This window comes from Hemicordylus capensis, chromosome 5, assembly GCF_027244095.1.
Source record: "Hemicordylus capensis ecotype Gifberg chromosome 5, rHemCap1.1.pri, whole genome shotgun sequence".
NCBI lineage: Eukaryota > Metazoa > Chordata > Lepidosauria > Squamata > Cordylidae > Hemicordylus > Hemicordylus capensis.
The window spans coordinates 26704835-26723279 of NC_069661.1; the positions used below are offsets into that span (position 1 = coordinate 26704835).

The 18445-nt window shown below is 43.9% G+C and overlaps 1 protein-coding gene and 1 non-coding gene across 2 annotated transcripts in view; both read left to right on the plus strand.

Annotated features, from left to right (window-relative positions):
- The first annotated feature begins 310 nt into the window (after positions 1 to 310).
- Positions 311 to 18445, plus strand: part of LOC128328119 (melanopsin-like) — a 474329-nt gene continuing 456194 nt past the window's right edge. Inside the window, exon 1 of the mRNA XM_053257751.1 lies at positions 311 to 439. Within this exon, the coding sequence (XP_053113726.1) occupies positions 419 to 439 (21 nt within the window). The 5' untranslated portion in view covers positions 311 to 418. The remainder of the gene's footprint in view (positions 440 to 18445) is intronic.
- Positions 17265 to 17333, plus strand: TRNAT-UGU (transfer RNA threonine (anticodon UGU)). The gene has a single exon. It is a non-coding gene; the product is annotated as a tRNA-Thr (tRNA).

An 18445-nucleotide genomic window follows, 5' to 3' on the forward strand; every position in this document is an offset into this window, starting at 1 on the left:
CGCCTGACGCGGGCACCCAAGGACTTGTAGGCGGGGAAAGCTCCTGCTGCCGCGCGCGCTTGGCGGTCTCATTTATGATGATGACCCGCGCACTGGCGGCGTTAAATAGTTGTTGCCGAGGCTCCAGGACTCCCTTTCCATCTCCGTCCTGCCCTCTCTCCTTCCCTGTCCTGGCGGGAAGTAACAGTGGCCAGCAGCAGAGCAGACACACGCTGCTGGCACAGCCAACCCTCCCCTGGGTTTGCCCTGGTCGGGCAGCTCAGGCAGGCAGCGGCAGCCGCCGGCGGCTTGCGCGAAGAAGAAGAAGAAGCCAGGAGCCGAGCCGAGCTGAGGGATGGAGTCGGAGGAAGAGTGAGGTGTCTTTTGTCCCTTCGGCGTCTGCGAGCGGGCGCTGCGCGGGATCCTTCGGGCGAGCAGCATGACAGAGGCGCACGAGCAGGTAGGAGAGGCACCGGCAGGCAAAGGGCGTTTGGGACGCAGAGTTTTCGGCGGCCCCTCTTCCTGCGGCTTCTGGGTGAAGCGGCGCTGGACCACCTGCAGGTCCCCAGTGAGAAGGAGGGAGATGCGGCTTGAAGGGTGCTCAAGCCGCTCTCATCCACACGCCACGCATATTAACTGTCTTTGTGCATATGACTCGTAAAGCCCCAAGACGTGTTCCTGAGGGGTCAGCCCTGTTGTTGCAAAAAGAGAGTTTTGCAGCGCTTAAAAAGACTTAACAGTTTTGATGTTGCACAAGCGTTCCTGGACTAGCGCTCTAATCCAGGATTCTCAAACTTGGGTCCTCAGATGTTGTTGGGACTACAACTCTCATCATCATCTCCAGGCCATTGGGGCTGGGGACGATGGGTGTTGTAGTCCAGCAAACATCTGGCGACCCAAGTTCTCTGTGTTAGAGCGCTTGGGACATAACGGAATGTATTTTCATTGATAGTGGACTTGTTTTGCAGTTTCATCTTTCTGGTTAGAAGTATTTTCAGAAAAGAGTCAGATCACAAACCAGAAGATTAGTTTTTGTCCAGTAGCTGGCATTATTAAATACATTTGTTGGGGCAAATGCGGATGTATTCTCTAAAGAGTTGATTGTATTTATGTTAACTGCTGCCAGAATGTCTATAGCCAAACATTCGAAAATCAAAACGACTTTAAACTCTTGGTATAAGAAATTATGGCATGTTGCGATTTCGGAAAAGTCGACTCCTGTCATTCCGTGCCGTTCGAGCCAGGTTATAAACAATGCCTTTTATGTTATATTGTCGGATGCTATTTTATATACTAATCTGGAAAATTATGGTTGTCTTCCACCTTGGTGATTAATGTGTGGATGAATTGATGAACTGGGGATATTAAGTAATTGAATAGGTTATTTTCTGCTGTTTGTTGTTGGGTATTTTGTTTTTTGCTGTATAAAGAATTAGTAATAAATAAAATCTGGGGACTCAAGTTTGAGAACCCCTGCAGTTGTAGAAAGATAGCCCTGTTGGTCTAGTGACAAGAAAAATCCCCAGTAGGGTCATCGTACCTCTGTTAGGATGTTAACAGAAATAGTACATATTAATGAACAAGATTTTGCGTTCTCCAGAACTTTTCCATCTGTTAAGCAAAATGGGGATGGAGGAATTCAACAAGAAGATGAAGCGCCAAAGCTCGCAGTTTATCTTTCAATCAATTTATTTTAGTCTTAAGTTTATAACACCTTATGGGTTATGCAGACATAGTTACATTAGCCTCACTGAGTGTTAGGCAGATTTCAGGACCAACCAAGGCAAAGAAGCAATTATGACCGCCATTCAACTTTATTCTTTCTTTCTTTCTTTCTTTCTTTCTTTCTTTCTTTCTTTCTTTCTTTCTTTCTTTCTTTCTATAATCTAGCAGTTTGTTTATCACTAACTGGAACACAAGGATCCCTTGTAAGTAGAGAGCCAGCAATGTGTAGTAGAGTGTTGGACTAGGTCCGGGGAGACCCAAGTTCAAATCCCCATTCAGCCTGAAATTCACTGGGTCAGTCATGTATCTCTCCGCCTAACCTACCTCACAGGATTGTTGTGAGGGTACATATAACCATGTACACCGCTCTGGGCTCCTTGGAGGAAGAGCAGGATAAAAATGTTAAATAAATAAATAAAGTAAAGTAAAGAGAAATGTAAGTTTTTATGTTAGCAAAGCCAAAGGACAATTTTAGATGATGTACTAAATTTAAAAAATTAAATTGGGCAGCCTGCCTTAGTGGTTGGAAGGCATGTAAAATTAAGTCCAAGATTCTTTGTATCTCACAAAATAATGTAACAGTAGTGAGGAGGCTAAAGGAATCGCATCCACTTGAGTACTTGCTGATGAAGCTGTTAACCATGTCTCTTTCTCTCTACAGTCAGCCAGTCGTCTTTATTACGGTCTTTGACCAGTATAACAACATCTAAAACAATATAAAATTTTAAAGATAGCCATATTAATAACATAACTGTACACTGGATCTAACCATTAGCGAGCAGAGTGTGACGAACTCATATTGCAGAACAACAGAATTTGCAATTGTGTGTGTGATAGATAAATTTGCATCTATTAGCAAATATTTGATGCAAAATTCATCCTGGCAGATTACATAAAAGAGGGTCAATTAACCTTTGCCTAAGATCACCCACCACGCCAGGCATCTTGCAACCTCTTAGTGGCTCTTCCTCCTTAAAGAGCCTTCAAAACTTTCTGGGATGGTGGTGAGGTGGAATAATAGGATCAGGCGTTTGCTGTGTAGGTTGATGCCACTGAGTGGATCCTTTAGGGCTGTCAGACTGTGGTGTCTATTTGAATAACAAGGAATTTGGTAAAACAAGCAAGAAAACTGAGAAGCAAGAATCTTTCACATATACAAAAAGCTTAAATTTTTTAAAGTGAATCCCAAATCCACTTCAAAGGAAATGAAATCAGTTTAAGTGACTGCACTACAGAAAGGAACAAGGGGAGACATTGGTGCAAGGTCAGCTATTTTTTGTTCAATTAGTGCAGACCACTGCAATTATAGATTTCAAGAGGTACCCCCAGAGTTAAAAATCTGGGTGTACATGAACCTCTTCCTATGCATCAGCAGCACTCAGCTATTTGTCTGCTACCTGTTCATCAGTCAGAATCTGGAACCATTATACTTTCTTGTGACCTTGTTGTGGTTAATAATGTTGATGGAAGGATATGAATATTTATAGAACCCTGGAGAATACTTTGCAGAATAATAAGCTGGGAGTTGCCTTAATTGAGCTGTTACAGAGCAACTATTAATAACTGTAGTGGCAAGGCTAAACAAAAAATATTGAAAACAAATATTGTTTAAATTACAATGAATAGTCTTACTTATGCTTTCCAGAATTTCATAACCTAGGGAGACAATTTCTGGGGTAGTTTATCAAATGATGCAAATTAATACTTACTACTAGACTTGTAAAAGAATATTCTTCTGCTTTATTTAGCATAGGAGAGAATATTTCAGAGAATTATTCTACCCATTTAGAACCTCATATGTTCTATTTAGAACCTCTGTGTTCAGAGCCATTATAGCTGCCACAAAATGGATATTTTGAAAATATTTTTTAAAATCCTATCAAGAACGTTTGGCTCCTGTGTAAGGGCTTCTTGATCCATGTGAATGGACCCTTGCATATGCATCCTTTTGTGGAGTAAAGAGAGGATGCCAATGCTTTGAGCATATATGGAAAACGTTTCCACTTCAGAAATGCCCAGAAAACCTGTATCACTGAGTAGGGCCACCTTTTGTTTCTTCTTAAAATGAAAGCAGCTTAAAAGTACACCTTGCTCCCCAATATGTTTGTTTTAGTTGGGCAGACACTAGGAAGGCAGCTCCATCCTGATGGTCATTAGGGTCCTGGCATCTGCATATTTTTTCAAATGGATAATTGTGAGATACAGGTGCCTGAATTAGTACGGATTGCATGATGCTGCCAGTAGCTCCCAATTCTCTACTACATATTCCTCCTGAAAATACACTTATCCACTTGCACTACATAGAGGTTTCCCGAGAGTGCTGGCATGACAACTCTAATGACTGTTGCTGTCCTCGTTTAGGGAATATGGCTGACTCCCAGCTCCAGAGCAAGGAGCTGCCCCATTGCCTGCTTTTTCTCATGAGTACCCGTGCCTCCAAAAAAGGAACAACATGCATTGGCTGTCTGTGTGTGAAGGGATCCCCATCTTGCACCACAGGTAGTTCATATTGCATTTTGCCATACAGTAGTGGCAAGCTCCTTTGCTAACTGACCAAAGAGGCACCTTTTAAGTGGTGATTCATTCTCTTTATTTAGCATGGGGAGAGAAACTGGCCCTATTCATCCCCAGCACAGCAACCCTAAATATTCTTCATAGTCATATTTGTAGTGCTCACAAATTACTGAGCTCCTCTTTTAAGGTGAAGACATTGTTAGCTTATAAGACTCTTACAGATTAACTATTCTAGCCTTGCAGAACAATTTTTTTAGCTTGTTATCAAGAACTGGTTCAGTTATGAAATCTTTCATTACTTTCCACTAAGTAAAAGTAATTCAGTTCCTTGAAGAACTTTGGTGGTGGTGAATTCTCCATTCTTGCTGGCTGCTGGCTTGTGACTGCCACAGTAGCCTGTAACTGGAGAAATAGTGAGGATCCTTGTATACCTAGAAATCCTCCATAATAAATTAAGGGTGCCTGCTTTGGCAGAACTTTCAGTTCTTGGATCTATGTGCAGTATTGGGGCAATAGTGAAAATCTACATATGTACTTAGATTCATCTCTCTACCCATGTATTGGTTCTTTTTCCAACTCATTCTCCTGTTTCTGAAAATACTTCATCCCACATTCTCTCTAAAATGATTGCTGACCAAGCAAATTGTTACATCAGATTGTCACCTCATTGCAATGACCAAAGATTGTCTGCCCTGGTTATACTGAGACAGTTAGGCGATTTTCTCTCTCTCAAGCTATTTTTCTTGAAAGACTCAGTGTAAAGTGGCCTTTTATGCTAATTTTGTTGACAAATAGACTTCTTAATGGGTAATGAGATCTTTAAAAATTTGAACCAAATGTAATGGCATAAGGCAAGGGGCTAATGGACTACTTAGTACTGTATTCAGATAAAAAGGATCACGATTACAGGAGTCACATTCCTTAATTTTTCATGTGTTCATAAGTCCCCTTTTAAGTTCATTAAAATATTCATCTAACACAAGAAAATGCTGTAAATATTTGTAACAACATTTTTTACCTGGCAAAAAACGGTTTTTGGGAACAAGTATAAAATACTTTTTATATATTTTGTCTTGTATATTTTGATAAGCAACAGTACCAGCTTTCATTTAAGCAGCTTGTGGCATTGGAGGATTCCATGTTGTTGAGATGACTTGATTCTTTTCAACTGCATCTTACTGGCTCAAACCATCTAATTCTGCTCCCATTACAAGTCAATATAAAATCAAATTTTTGCATTTTGGAAGATAAATACTTGAGGTTGTGGTTCCAGTGGAGTGGGCAGTTTACTTTCCCCCCTATTGAATTTAATGAAAGTATTATTTTAATGGGGAAATATAAAGCATTGCAAGAAAAGGGGAAAGAAATATTGATATCTTCAGAAGCACTACATTGTAACTTAACATCCTCATTTTAGCTTCAGCAATATTGATAGTACTTCTATTGGTCATATTCTTTATTAAATATGATGACAATAGATGAGAATAACTGTTTCTTTGTACAACATTTTCAATAAATGCAGCTTTATCATTCTCAGACATTTCATGAAAGGTTAGAGTAAATGGATTCTGATGAAATCAGTCTTGACTCATCCATAGTTGTGTATCATAGCCAACATTGCAGCTTGGTTGTGCACTTGAACTTTTAGTACAGACTGACAACTTTGTACTAAAATTTGACAATTTTATGAGGAATGCACGTTTAACAGTTTTACTGAGAAATAATGGGAAAAGGAGTAAAAATCCCTGCTGCTAATGTGCATGCAATTTACTGTTGAACAAAGTGGTTACATACTGTATGTAATAATTAATATAAGCAAACACTGCTGTTATCTGCAACCTAATTATAAATATTTGCCTACCAACCTACAATGCTGTAATAATATCTCTGTGGTGCCATTGCAGTACCACAGTTTGCGTGATGAAACTTGTTCAGATGATGGCATGCCCAGTTCTGAAAATACATTATTGCATTGTTTAGTTTACTTTATTTTAGTGGCTCTGGGTGTTACTCTTTTTACAGACGATTTCCATTGATAGCCCTTCCTTGTGCATTCACAATGGACTTATGATGATGAAACTGCTCTGGCTTAAATATTACAGATGTCAGATCTTCATGCAAGCATTCGTCTTCTTGAATTTCTTCTGGTACTAATTCTCTACTCATCTGTCTTTATTCAGTGCCTGTCTTTATATGGAAGGCAATCTTCCGGTACAGTTATCAGTCAGTGCACAGAACATAAGATAATTTTTAACATTTTGAAGAATACATTACAATAGGCAGCACAGTTTGTGACCCATCAAGCCAAACACAACCCGCCTTCCAGCTATGAAAGACCACCCGCCAGGGGCTCAATATATTCAAGTACTTGGCAGGCTTCTATGCATGGTTAGAAAGCTACATTCTTCATGGCAGGTCACTGGTTGTTTAAAGGTCTGCATTACAACTTGCTCTTATTGCAAAGATCTAGTAAAATAGGTGACGTATTGACCTCACACCTTCTGCCCTTTTACTAAGTCTGCCAACTTATTCCAGTTGACTTGCCTTGGAGACTTGAAAGTTTGTGTATGAAATAAAATAGCTGATGGAATCCTGACAAATAAAATAGCCACTGGAAACCGAACATGATTGGTTGGTTTCTTAAGTAAATAGTAATGAGATATTAAAATAAACTGGACTTTGATTGACCTAAGCTTGGTAATAATATCTGACTGATAAATTAGCATGAGTAGAAAAATTACATTTGGCATGACTCTGTAATAAGTACTGAAATGATTCTGGAGTATATAAAACTTCATCTGATTTGGTTTAGGGTCCTGTAATGTTCTTATAACATCAGACAGCTTTTACTTTCAAACTTGCAATGAGAAGTACAATCCAGTTAGGCTAAAGTGTGGTATTTTGAGTCTTGCTATTGGCAGTATTGGGACAATATTGACAAAGGGATGGCATTAAAAATTTCATTTCATGTGGATTGTAGTAGATCAGGCTGTATGAAAAGCTTTCCTGCTAGCATTTTACTGCAAATTCTAGATGGTGACTAAGTCAGCTAATGGAAGACTGGAAGATTGTCAGGATTGCCAGCAGATCTCCCTTTTAACTGAAAATGTGCAGTTAAAGAGAGGCACGTGTTTTGATTATTGCACTCTAAAGATGCACAAAAGAGTAGAATTATATGATTTATCAGTGTTATTAATAATAACTAGCTGGCCCTGCACAGAACATCTGCGCTAGGACTTTATTTCTCTCCTTAAAGTCCTGCCACAACCCCTGCTTTATTGCTCAGTGTCAGCCAACCCACTCACGGCCACCCCTTTTCATCCACTCCCCCACTCTCAGCCACCCTAACTCCCCCACTCACAGTCACCCCCTCTCCACTCGCCCGCTCTCAATTAAAATCTTGCAGAAATTTACATTTGTATTAAGTGTACTTCTTAAGCCCAAGCAAATTGTTGACTCTGGCTTTCTGCTTTTGAGTGTGTCCATCATCACTGACCAGAAATAAGTGGTTCCAGTGGCTATTTATCATATGTTCCTTTGTCGATTGTGAGTCCTTTGGGACAGGGAGCCATTTTAAAAAATATTATTATTATTATTTTATATCTAGGTAAACCGCTTTGGGAAGTTTTGTTGAAAAGCAGTATATAAATACTCATAGTAGTAGCTATGCTGGTTTCAGATTGGTTCAGATTTGCAACACAGTTGTGCTTTACTGCAATCCTCTACACATTTTACTGGAAAATAAGAGGCTTTTCTCACAACATGAATTGCCTGGGTTACTCCAGCATAAGCGCCAGTGTGGTGTAGTGGTTAGAGTGCTGGACTAGGACTGGGGAGACCTGAGTTCAAATCTCCATTCAGCCATGAGACTTGCTGGGTGACTCTGGGCAGTCACTTCTCTCTCAGCCTAACCTACTTCACAGGGTTGTTGTGAGGAGAAACCTAAGTATGTAGTACACTGCTCTGGGCTCCTTGGAGGAAGAGCGGGATATAAAATGTAAATAAAATATAATCTGCTCCTGGCTGCTCCAGACCTGTGGAGCCTGACTTCTCTACCTGGCTATTTACCAAGGTTGAATAAACCAATGATTCGTTCTACCTTGGCAGCCGATCGTGTGTGCCATCACTGCCGGGTAGCTGGGCTTCCCCGCGACCTGCCACCATTTTAGGCCGAGAGTCAGGAGGAAGAAGTGATCACACAGAGTGCCTGCTCTACTGAGAGCAGCTGCTCCACTGCACCCATGATGCACCCTGGGATGCGGGAGGACTTTCTCCTCCCAATCCCAGATCAGGGCTCCATTGCCATGCTGACCGTGTGGGCGCACAGCACAGCCCGACAGGGCAGCCGTTCATGGTGGGGGGGAAGGCAGGTAAGCGCCTGCCTTCTCCCCAGCTAAAGTCATGAGAATGATCTTTAAGTCTCGTTGAACTTGGTTGGACTTGCTTCTAAGTAACGGATTGGCTGCATTTTACTAACAGCTAAGCCCACAAGAGTTTAATCTAAATGTACCCCCTGAAATGAAGCTGAGTCACAAACTGGGTGTGAAAATAGTAGGAATTGTCAGCTTACAGTTTTCACCTAATACTGTATTTACTGAATACTGAATCCAAGACTAGGTTTTTTCCCAGGGTTTTTGATATTAGAAACCAGGTAAAAGGTAAAGTGTGCCGTCGAGTCGGTGTCGACTCCTGGCAACCACAGAACCCTGTGGTTGTCTTTAGTAGAATACAGGAGGGGTTTAGCATTGCCATCTTCCGCGCAGTATGAGATGATGAAACCAGGAGGTGATCAGAGTCCTAATCCTTTCGATTAAATGCTGGTTTAACCTGTATTTAACCTGTACTTTTTAAGGTAAAGTATGCTGTCGAGTCGGTGTCGACTCCTGGCAACCACAGAGCCCTGTGGTTGTCTTTGGTAGAATACATGGGGGATTTACCATTGCCTCTTCTCGCACAGTATGAGATGATGCCTTTCAGCATCTTCCTATATCGCTGCTGCCAAATATTGGTGTTCCCTATAGTCTGGGAAACATACCAGCAGGGATTTGAACCGGCAACCTCTGGCTTGCTAGTCAAGTCATTTACCCACTGCGCCATTAGGGGGTCATCTTAAATTCAGAGTCTTCAGTTCAGGTAAATATGGTATCTAGTAAGCTTTACCACCTGTTCTTATATGTATCCTAGTACTTTATCTGACATGTATATTTGGTACCACATTTTGCCATTTAATTTTTCATCTTTACCATTATTAAATAAATAGTGGTTGTTCTAACACTTTCCCCTGCTTTGATCAAAAGAGTCTTGGTCTCAAAAGAGATCAGTTACAGGCTCTCATCAGAGACTGCATCTGTCTTCAAAGGAAGCTGAGGCTTGCAGAGGCTTTCAATCAATGCAATGGAAATTAAAAATATCAGCCCTTAATTATTAAATTAAAATCTTGCAGAAATTTACATTTGTATTAAGTGTACTTCTTAAGCCCAAGCAAATTGTTGACTCTGGCTTTCTGCTTTTGAGTGTGTCCATCATCACTGTCCAGAAATAAAAAATGATGTGTATTTCCACATTTATACAGTGGTTACCTGGTGAGATTTGTATCTTTCTGGAGTAAACACAACTATCTGGCTTTCTGGTCATCATCTTGCCATTTGTTTGCTTGTTTCACTTATCACAAAATTTAGCATGGAAGCAGGGAAATACTAGACCATAAATACTAAGAATCTACCCCACAGGAGTATGCAGCTTCAGCAAGGAAAAGCCTGCTTAGTATCTTATTTTCTGCAGGCAGGTGACAAAGGAATAAAATTGCTTGCAAGATAGGGGTGGGGGGAGGGAATCCATCACATTAAAATGTCTCCACCCTCTGCTGCTCAGAGTTGAGCCCCCAACAAATAGGCAACACACGACTCCCAGTGCTGTCTTAGGGTGCTCAGTCTTGGACTTGCAGAAAAGGAGCACCATAATTCAGGGGCAGCTAGTAGAAAAACTGCTCTTTGAACCCATGCTTTCTCAAACTGATGGTTTCATTAAAAGGGTGCTCTCAGTAGATCTTAGAGATCACATGGAAGTACATAGGAGGAAGCATTCTCTAAGGGCCAAACTAGATGTTGTGTGTGAGATCTGTAATTGGATCTCCATGCAGTTGTCTACTTCTAAAAGCAGACACTGGGGTCCCCCAATTTAGATCAGTCAGGGCTATGGTGTAGAGTAAGCAAGGGTCTAATTCTTCCTACCATACTGACCCTCTGGTGCAGAGCTCCTGTATGTTTTCCTTTCTAATAGCAACTTCAGGGGGAATTTGAGGGGGCCTCAATAAGGGGGAGAGGGTAAGACTCTTCCTCTCCCCATGCATGCCCCAGTACAAATTGGAACCCCCACAGTTGCTTTTAGAAGAGTAAGACAATTGCATGCATAGATCCAGTCATGGCCCTAGTTTGATCATAAGGTATGTTGATGACTGTATGCAATATGGGACGTTACGGATTAAAACTAGCACCTTGAATTTTGTCCAGAAGAGATCAAGGAACCGATGAAGACACTGGAGAACTGGTATTAATGCCTTGTTTTCTGTATAAATATTTATACCCTACTGTCATGGAACCATGTGCCTCCTCATTTTGAAGCTAGACCATCACATCCACAGCATCTGCTGTACCTGCCATTCACCAGTCCCCTAATCCTGTCTTGCCTGGGAGAAATGGACACTTTGTGCCTCACCTATTCTGTAGAGATGGTAAGTGAAAACTGTTTGAACTACAGACAGGTGTCAGAACCACAATCGCCTCTACTCACATCTTCCCTCCTCATTGGCTGGGGAGCTGTCAACCTGAGCCCTCATGGCATACCTCTGCTTGGTGGAAGAGGCTTCCTGCCCTTCCCGGTGCTTTGCCTAAGGAACTCTTTAAAAGTTCTGTGTTGCTTTTGTTATTGGTCAGCTATTTTCCATCTATTTGTTGGTAGACTTTAGAATCTATTAGGAGTTAGAAGTGACTTTTTCTTTATTTTCCTAATGCCTACCTGCTCCCCTACTCACTTTAGCTTAACGAATTAATCTTTGAGAGAGAAAACAATCTTGTCTCCCATGTGTGTTGCTCAGAGTTGTGACTGGCTCCCCATGAGCTGACTGCTTGGTTAAGCTACTTAAAAGCGAAACTTACCCAAAGGGGTGAACTAAGCCCAGCTCCTGTTCTGCAGAAACAGAGTGAATTCTCCAAAGTTCGATTCTCCAAACTTGAGTTCTCTCTGGAAGCAGAGACTGGTGACAGTGACTACCAAACACTGCACTGGAGAAGGGGTGAGTAAATTAAACTGCTCAAACTCCACTGAGTTCCTTTACACCTACCTTTCCATTTGTTAAATGGAAGGGGTTTACAACATATATAGTCAAGTGAAACTAGTCAACAGGTTGGAAACCAACCTGAGGAGGAGGGCTACTCAGGAGTTCAGGAAGGGGTGAGATCCTTGCTAGCCATCAAGGCTTTCAGTCATAACCTGCTCCTTGCTGGTTCAACAGCTCCCATTAAGAGTTTATAGCCAAACCTAGACAGTAAAGACTAGGTAGGAATTAGTGATTTCCCTTCTCTAACATTTCAGCTCTGCAGCTGGAGATTCTAGGACATTATTTTGTCCCCTGATAATTTTCAGTACAGAAGACTTCTTCATGTACTGCTGATAACTATTTTTCATCTTCATCTCCACCTTCCTTATTCTGCCGCTTCAGAATAAATTTTGCCATTCATTTTACTCACAGTCAGTACCTGTTAAGCAGAGCTACGAACATAAGAACAGCCCTGCTGGATCAGGCCCAAGGTCCATCTAGTCCAGCATCCTGTTTCACACAGTGGCCCACCAGATGCCACTGGAAGCCTACAGCAGGAGTTGAGGGCATGCCCTCTCTCCTGCTGTTACTCCCCTGCAACTGGTACTCAGAGCCATCCTTTGAGGCTGGAGGTGGCCTTTAGCCCTCCAACTAGTAACCTATGATAGACCTCTCTTCCATGAAGTTATCCAAACCCCTCTTAAAGCCTTCCAGATTGTTGGCTGTCACCACATCTTGTGGCAGAGAATTCCACAAGTTGATTACACATTGTGTGAAAAAGTACTTCCGTTTGTTGGTCCTAGATTTCCTGGCAGTTAATTTCATGGGATGATCCCTGGTTCTAGTGTTATGTGAGAGGGAGAAAAATTTCTCTCTTTCCACTTTCTCCACACCATGCATGATTTTATCAACCTCTATCATGTCTCCCCGCAGTCATATCTTTTTCTAAACTAAATAGACCCAGGTGTTGCCTCATAAGGAAGGTGCTCTAGGCCCCTGATCATATTGGTTGCCCTCTTCTGCACCTCTTCCAGTTCTACAATGTTCTTGTTTAGATGTGGTGACCAGAATTGTACGCAGTACTCCAGTTGTGGCTGCACCATCGTTTTGTATAAGGGCATGATAATATTAGCAGTTTTATTTTTAATCCCCTTCCTAATGATCCCTAGCATGGAATTGACCTTTTTCACAGCTGCTGCACACTGAGTCGACACTTTCAACGAGCTGTCCACCACGACCCCAAGATCCCTCTCCTGGTCAGTCACCGGCAGCTCAGATCCCATCAGTGTATAATTGAAGTTGGGGTTTTTCGTCCCAATGTGCATCACTTTACACTTGCCAACATTGAACTGCATTTGCCACTTTGTCACCCACTCCCCCAGTTTGTAGAGATCCTTTTGGAGCTCCTCACAATCTGTTTGGGATTTCACTACCCAAAAGAGTTTGGTATCATCTGCAAATCTGGCCATCTCACTGCTTACCCCTACTTTTAGATCATTTATGAATAAATTGAAAAGCACCGGTCCCAGTACAGATCCCTGGGGGACGCCACTTCTTACTTACTTCCATTGTGGAAACTCTCCATTTATACCTACCCTCTGTTTCCTGTCTTTCAAACAGTTAGCAATCTACACATGGTCTTGTCTCCTTATCCCATGACTGCTAAGTTTTTTTTAGGAGTCTTTGATGAGGAGCTTTGTGGAAAGCTTTTTGGAAGTCCAGGTATACTATGTCAACTGGATCACCTTGATCCACGCACTTGTTGGCACTCTCAAAGAACTCCAAAAGGTATGTGAGGCAAGATTTCCCTTTGCAGAAGCCATGCTTGTTCTCTCCCAGCAGGGCCTGTTCTTCTATGTGCTTTACAATCTTATCTTTGAGGATGGTTTCTATTAATTTGCCTGGAACGGACGTTAAGCTAACCAGCCTGTAATTTCCCGGATCACCCCTTTATTCCTTTTTGAAAATTGGTGTTACATTTGCTACTTTCCAGTCTTCTGGTACAGAGCCTGATTGTAGGGATCTATCTATATTATTAATTCTCCAAGACGGCCATGTGTGGGGATGTGGCAGAAAGGATGTGATTGGCTGACAGAGGGGGAGAGAATTCCAGAGCAGCAGAGTGTTTTGTGGGGCATCTGGAAAGCAGTTTGACAGTTTGCTGGGGGGTGCTGTGAAGCAGCAGGAAGCTTGGAGGCTGGGGGCAGCTTCAGGAGCTGGACAGTTGGCTCTGGGGGCTGCGGGCGGCAGATGTTTGGCTGAGCTGCGCTGCGCTGTGAAGCGGCAGGGAGCAGGGAGCTCGGAGGCTGTCAGACGAGTGGGCGACAGTCCCTGGCAGTGGCAGGGGGAAGTACGGACTGTGAGACAGAGATAGAAAGATAAAGGATGGGGAGCTGTGGGGAGAGCGAGCAAGAGAGGGTGGGAGAGGGCGGGCGAGAGCCTTGCGGGGGCTGGGGAGGGCGGGTGAGAGCCTTGCGGGGGCTGGGGAGGGCGAGCGAGAGCCTTGCGGGGGCCGGGGAGGGCGAGGGCGGGCGAGAGCCTTGTGGGGGCCGGGGAGGGTGAGGGCGAGTGAGAGCCTTGTGGGGGCCGGGGAGGGTGAGGGCGAGTGAGAGCATTGCGGGGGCGGGGAGGATGAGGGCGAGCGAGAGCCTTGCGGTGGGGTGGGGAGGGCGTGTGAGAGCCTTGCAGGGGGCAGAGCGTTGTGGGGGTGGCAAGCGAATGAGCAAGTTGTGGGGGGCAGCGAGAGCGAGTGAGATTGTTGTGGGGGGGGGTGCCACAGGCTCAGTGCACAACTGCACACATGCTCTGTGCAGGGTCAGTTAGTAAGTTCTATATTTTAGCAACAGGGCAGAGCCACTATTGGGCCAATAGGTTCAATGAACCCGGGCCGCCGACCAATCAGGGGCCGCAAGTGCGGCCCCGACACGCCCCTCGTGTCTGACGTCAGACGCGGGGAGGCTAGTTTAGTTCCCGAGCGGTGGCCGCGTGGCCCCATCGGGAGCAAAGGCAGGGAAGAGCCGCTCCTGGTTGTGTGCTGCAAACGCAGCGCCAGCCTAAGTAGCTCCTGAAGGGGCAGCACGGCCCCTTCAGGAGTTAAAAGGCTGGAGCTGTGTTCGCAGTGCCAGCCAGGAGTGGTTCTTCCCTGCAAAGGCAGGGAAGAGCCGCTCCTGGCTGGTGCTGCAAACACAGCACCAGCCTTTCTTTAGCTCCCGAAGGGGCCCGGTGGACCCTTCGGCAGTTAAAGGGCAACTGAACTCTCTCCGGCTGAATGGAGCCTTGAGGCGTCAGACGTCAGATGCAGGGGCGGGGTCAGCGGGGCTGTGGCAGTGGCCGCACACAGGCCGGCGGCGGTCCCGTTCCGCCACCGTTTAGCAAGGAGAATTTTACATTTGAGTTCTTTGAGGACTCTTGGATGGATGTCATCTGGCCCTGGTAATTTGTTAGTTTTTGGTTTTTTCAGACAGTTTAGAACATCATCTCTTGTCACTTCTATCTGTCTCAGTTCTTTAGCCTCCATACCCTAAAAGCTTGGTTCAGGAACAGGTATATGCTCAGAATCCTCTGCTGTGAAGACGGACGCAAATAACTCATTTAGCTTCTCTGCAACTTCCATATCCTCTCTAATAATCCCTTTAACTCCCTTAATTTCTAATGGTCCAACCACCTCCCTGGCTGGTTTCCTACTTCTGATGTATTTTTAAAAGTTTTTCTTATGCCCCTTGATACTTTTATCTAAATGTTCCTCAAACTCTCTTTTTGCCTCCCGTATTGTCACCTTGCATTTTTCAGGAACAGTACTGTTTAAGCATTGCTAAAGAAACTTCCATGCATTGTATTCCAGTGCAGTTAGTATCAGTTTAAGTATGGAGGTGCCTCTCTTAGAATCAGAGTAGTACTGCAGGGGAAGTGTAAAGGACGTGATAATGGCTCTGGAGGAGGTATGAATTATGGAGTTTAAATGATTACAGTAATAAATGGGCTCTAATGACAGCTGCACAGACATTATATGGATAAGCAAAAACTCTGATGAGATCCTTGTAACTGCAATGAGCATTTAGCTGACGTGCCCTGGCAGAAAAAAAGGGAGGAAGGCAGAACTATAACTCATTCAAGACATGCACTAGATCTGACTATGCATGAATATATCCATAGTGTGCTGATCTCATGCTCATTATGTATGAAAGTATTATGATGTATTTTTTTAAAGACCAATAGCCTGATCCTGTGTATGTTTACTTTGAAGTAAGTCATAGGAACATAGGAAGCTGCCATATACAGAGTCAGACCTTTGATCTATCTAGCTCACTATTGTCTACAGACTGGCAGAGGCTTCTCCAAAGTTGCAGGCAGGAATCTCTCTCACCCCTATCTTGGAGATGCCAGAGAGGGAACTTGGAACCTAGATGCTCTTCCCAGAGTGGCTCCATCCCCTAGGGGGAATATCTCACATTGCTCACACATGTAGTCTCCCATTCATATGCCACCAGGGCAGACCCTGCTTAGCAAATGGTACAAGTCATGCTTGCTACCACCTCTCCTGGTAGTACTGATGAGTTCAACAGGACTTACTTCCAACTAAGTATGCACAGAATTACAGCCTATGGCCTTATGAGTCCATGCTGTGAGGAGGAGCTATAAATCAAGATTAACAGTTTTGAAAGTGGAGCCTGTATAACAACTTAATTGCCTTTATATTGTTTTCTGCAATTTGCATGAATCAGTCTCAGCATCTTTCTCAAAGTGGTGCCTTCCACATTTTTGTAAAGAACATGCAAACCTCTGTCTTAACTTACTCCTCCCAGCACTCAGTTACAGTACACCGTTTATTTTTATTCACTTGCTGTGGTAATTGCATTAGAAGAAAAGCTGGGTGCTGAGAAGTGGATTTTCCGTTTTACTGTGTGCTTTGTAAATCTGTGCTTTTTCTGGAAGGGAGCTTCAGAGTCAATGGCCTCCTGCCCTGGATGTTTTGCCTGCTGCTCACACACTCTGCCAATGCAGCAGAGAACGCCCTAATTCCCGTGCCATGCCCAAACACAACTAGCAGACCCCAGGCTGCATAAGACGTTTAACCCTAGTTCTGTTACACTTGCTCTTTATTTCATTGGCATTATAAAATACATATTACCTTGGAACTGGAAAAGTAGATTAATTCAGCTCTATTGGTGCTGGGAGAGCATTTAATAATACTCTTGTACTCCTTGCACTGGTGCAAGCCCGTAACATCCTGGTGTGTGTTTGGAGCATGAGCCCTGGAACTCGTATTTTGTGGTTGCACCATTGCACTGATTCAAGCCATGGTCCTGTTAATAATACTTGACATTTATATAGCAATTTAGATTATTTAAGGGCTCTGTGTATGTAAAAAAATCCTTATGATAACCCTGTGAGATAGGACAGTAACATCCTTAAGTTGCAGATTGGGGTGAAGCTAAAACTAACAGCTTGTCTAAAGGTACTTAGTAAATGCCCTAATTCATGATTAGGTACTTAGTAAATGCCCCAGAGACATGAGTTTTGGGTGATTTATTCGGCTAGTAAAGAAATAGTCAGTTCTTGAATGAGGTGAAATTGGAACCATGGACTTATCAGATCACACTTAAGACTCAAAACAGTAGCCAGGTGCCGCTGGCTGGAGGTGGATAGCAAGCAACAGTTGCTGGTGCTGTTACTTACCTCTTTTATTCTTACCTTTTCATTCAAGTGGATTGGTGGATTCATATGGGATGGGGCAATAGCTCAGTGGTAGAGCATCTGCTTTGTATGCAGAAGATCCCAGGTTCACTCCCTGGTGTCTCCAGGTAGGACTGAGAGAGACTCCCACTTTGGTGTAGACAATACTGAGTTAGATGGACCAGCAATTTGATTCAGTATAAGGCAGCTTCCTATGTTTCTGTGAGTGACCAGTAGCTGGTATGGATGTGCATGGAACCGCGGTGTGCAGTTCAATGCCAGTGGGGGTGCCACTTTAAGGGCAGTGGAGGGTGCACTTACCCCTCCTGCAGCTTTCCCCCCTCTGGCGCTCCTTGCCGGTAAAAACCTTCAGGGTGGCAGCGTACCTCCCTGCCTACCCTTCCCCCTCCTCGACCAGAAGTACCGTATGCTCCCGTTGCGTGCATGCACGTCAAACGGGCATGCATGTGACGGGCGCACGCACACCTGGTACTTCTGGCCACTTCCAGCCGAGGTTGGGGAAGGGGCAGCAGGGAGGTACACTGCTGCCCTGAAGGTTTTTACCGGCAAGGAGCCCCAGCAGCAGGAAAGCGGCAGGAGTGGTTAAGTGCACCCTCCCCCGCCCTTAAAGGGTGACGTTGGCACCCTTGCTGACGTCGAGCTTCGAACCAGCCCCGTGTTCGAACTTGTTTGGAGGTCCATAAAAGGCCTCCAAACAGGTTTGTGCACATCCCTAGTAGCTGGAGATCTACAAATTTAGGCTTAACTCACTAGCCAGCCATTATTTGTGGCCTCGTCTGATCCCCTCTCTTAGCAATAGCAATAGCACTTACATTTATATACCACTCTATAGCTGGAAGCTCTCTAAGCGGTTTACAATGATTTAGCATATTGCCCCCCAACATTCTGGGTACTCATTTTACCAACCTCGGAAGGATGGAAGGCTGAGTCAACCTTGAGCCCCTGGTCAGGATTGAACTTGTAACCTTCTGGTTACAGGGCGGCAGTTTTACCACTGCGCCACCAGGGGCTCTCTTGCCTCAGATCCTTTTCTGGCTCACAGGAGGAGATCTTAGGAGAGAAGTGGGCCTTCTTTCATTGAGATTTGGAGATGGTAAGAAACAGTGAGAGCCCTCTCCCACAGCTCAGAAAGGATCCCTGCTGTGTCTTTTGATTGCTTGCTTGCTTGATGTTAAGTTGGTGTCGACTCTTAGCAACCACATAGATAGATTCTCTTCA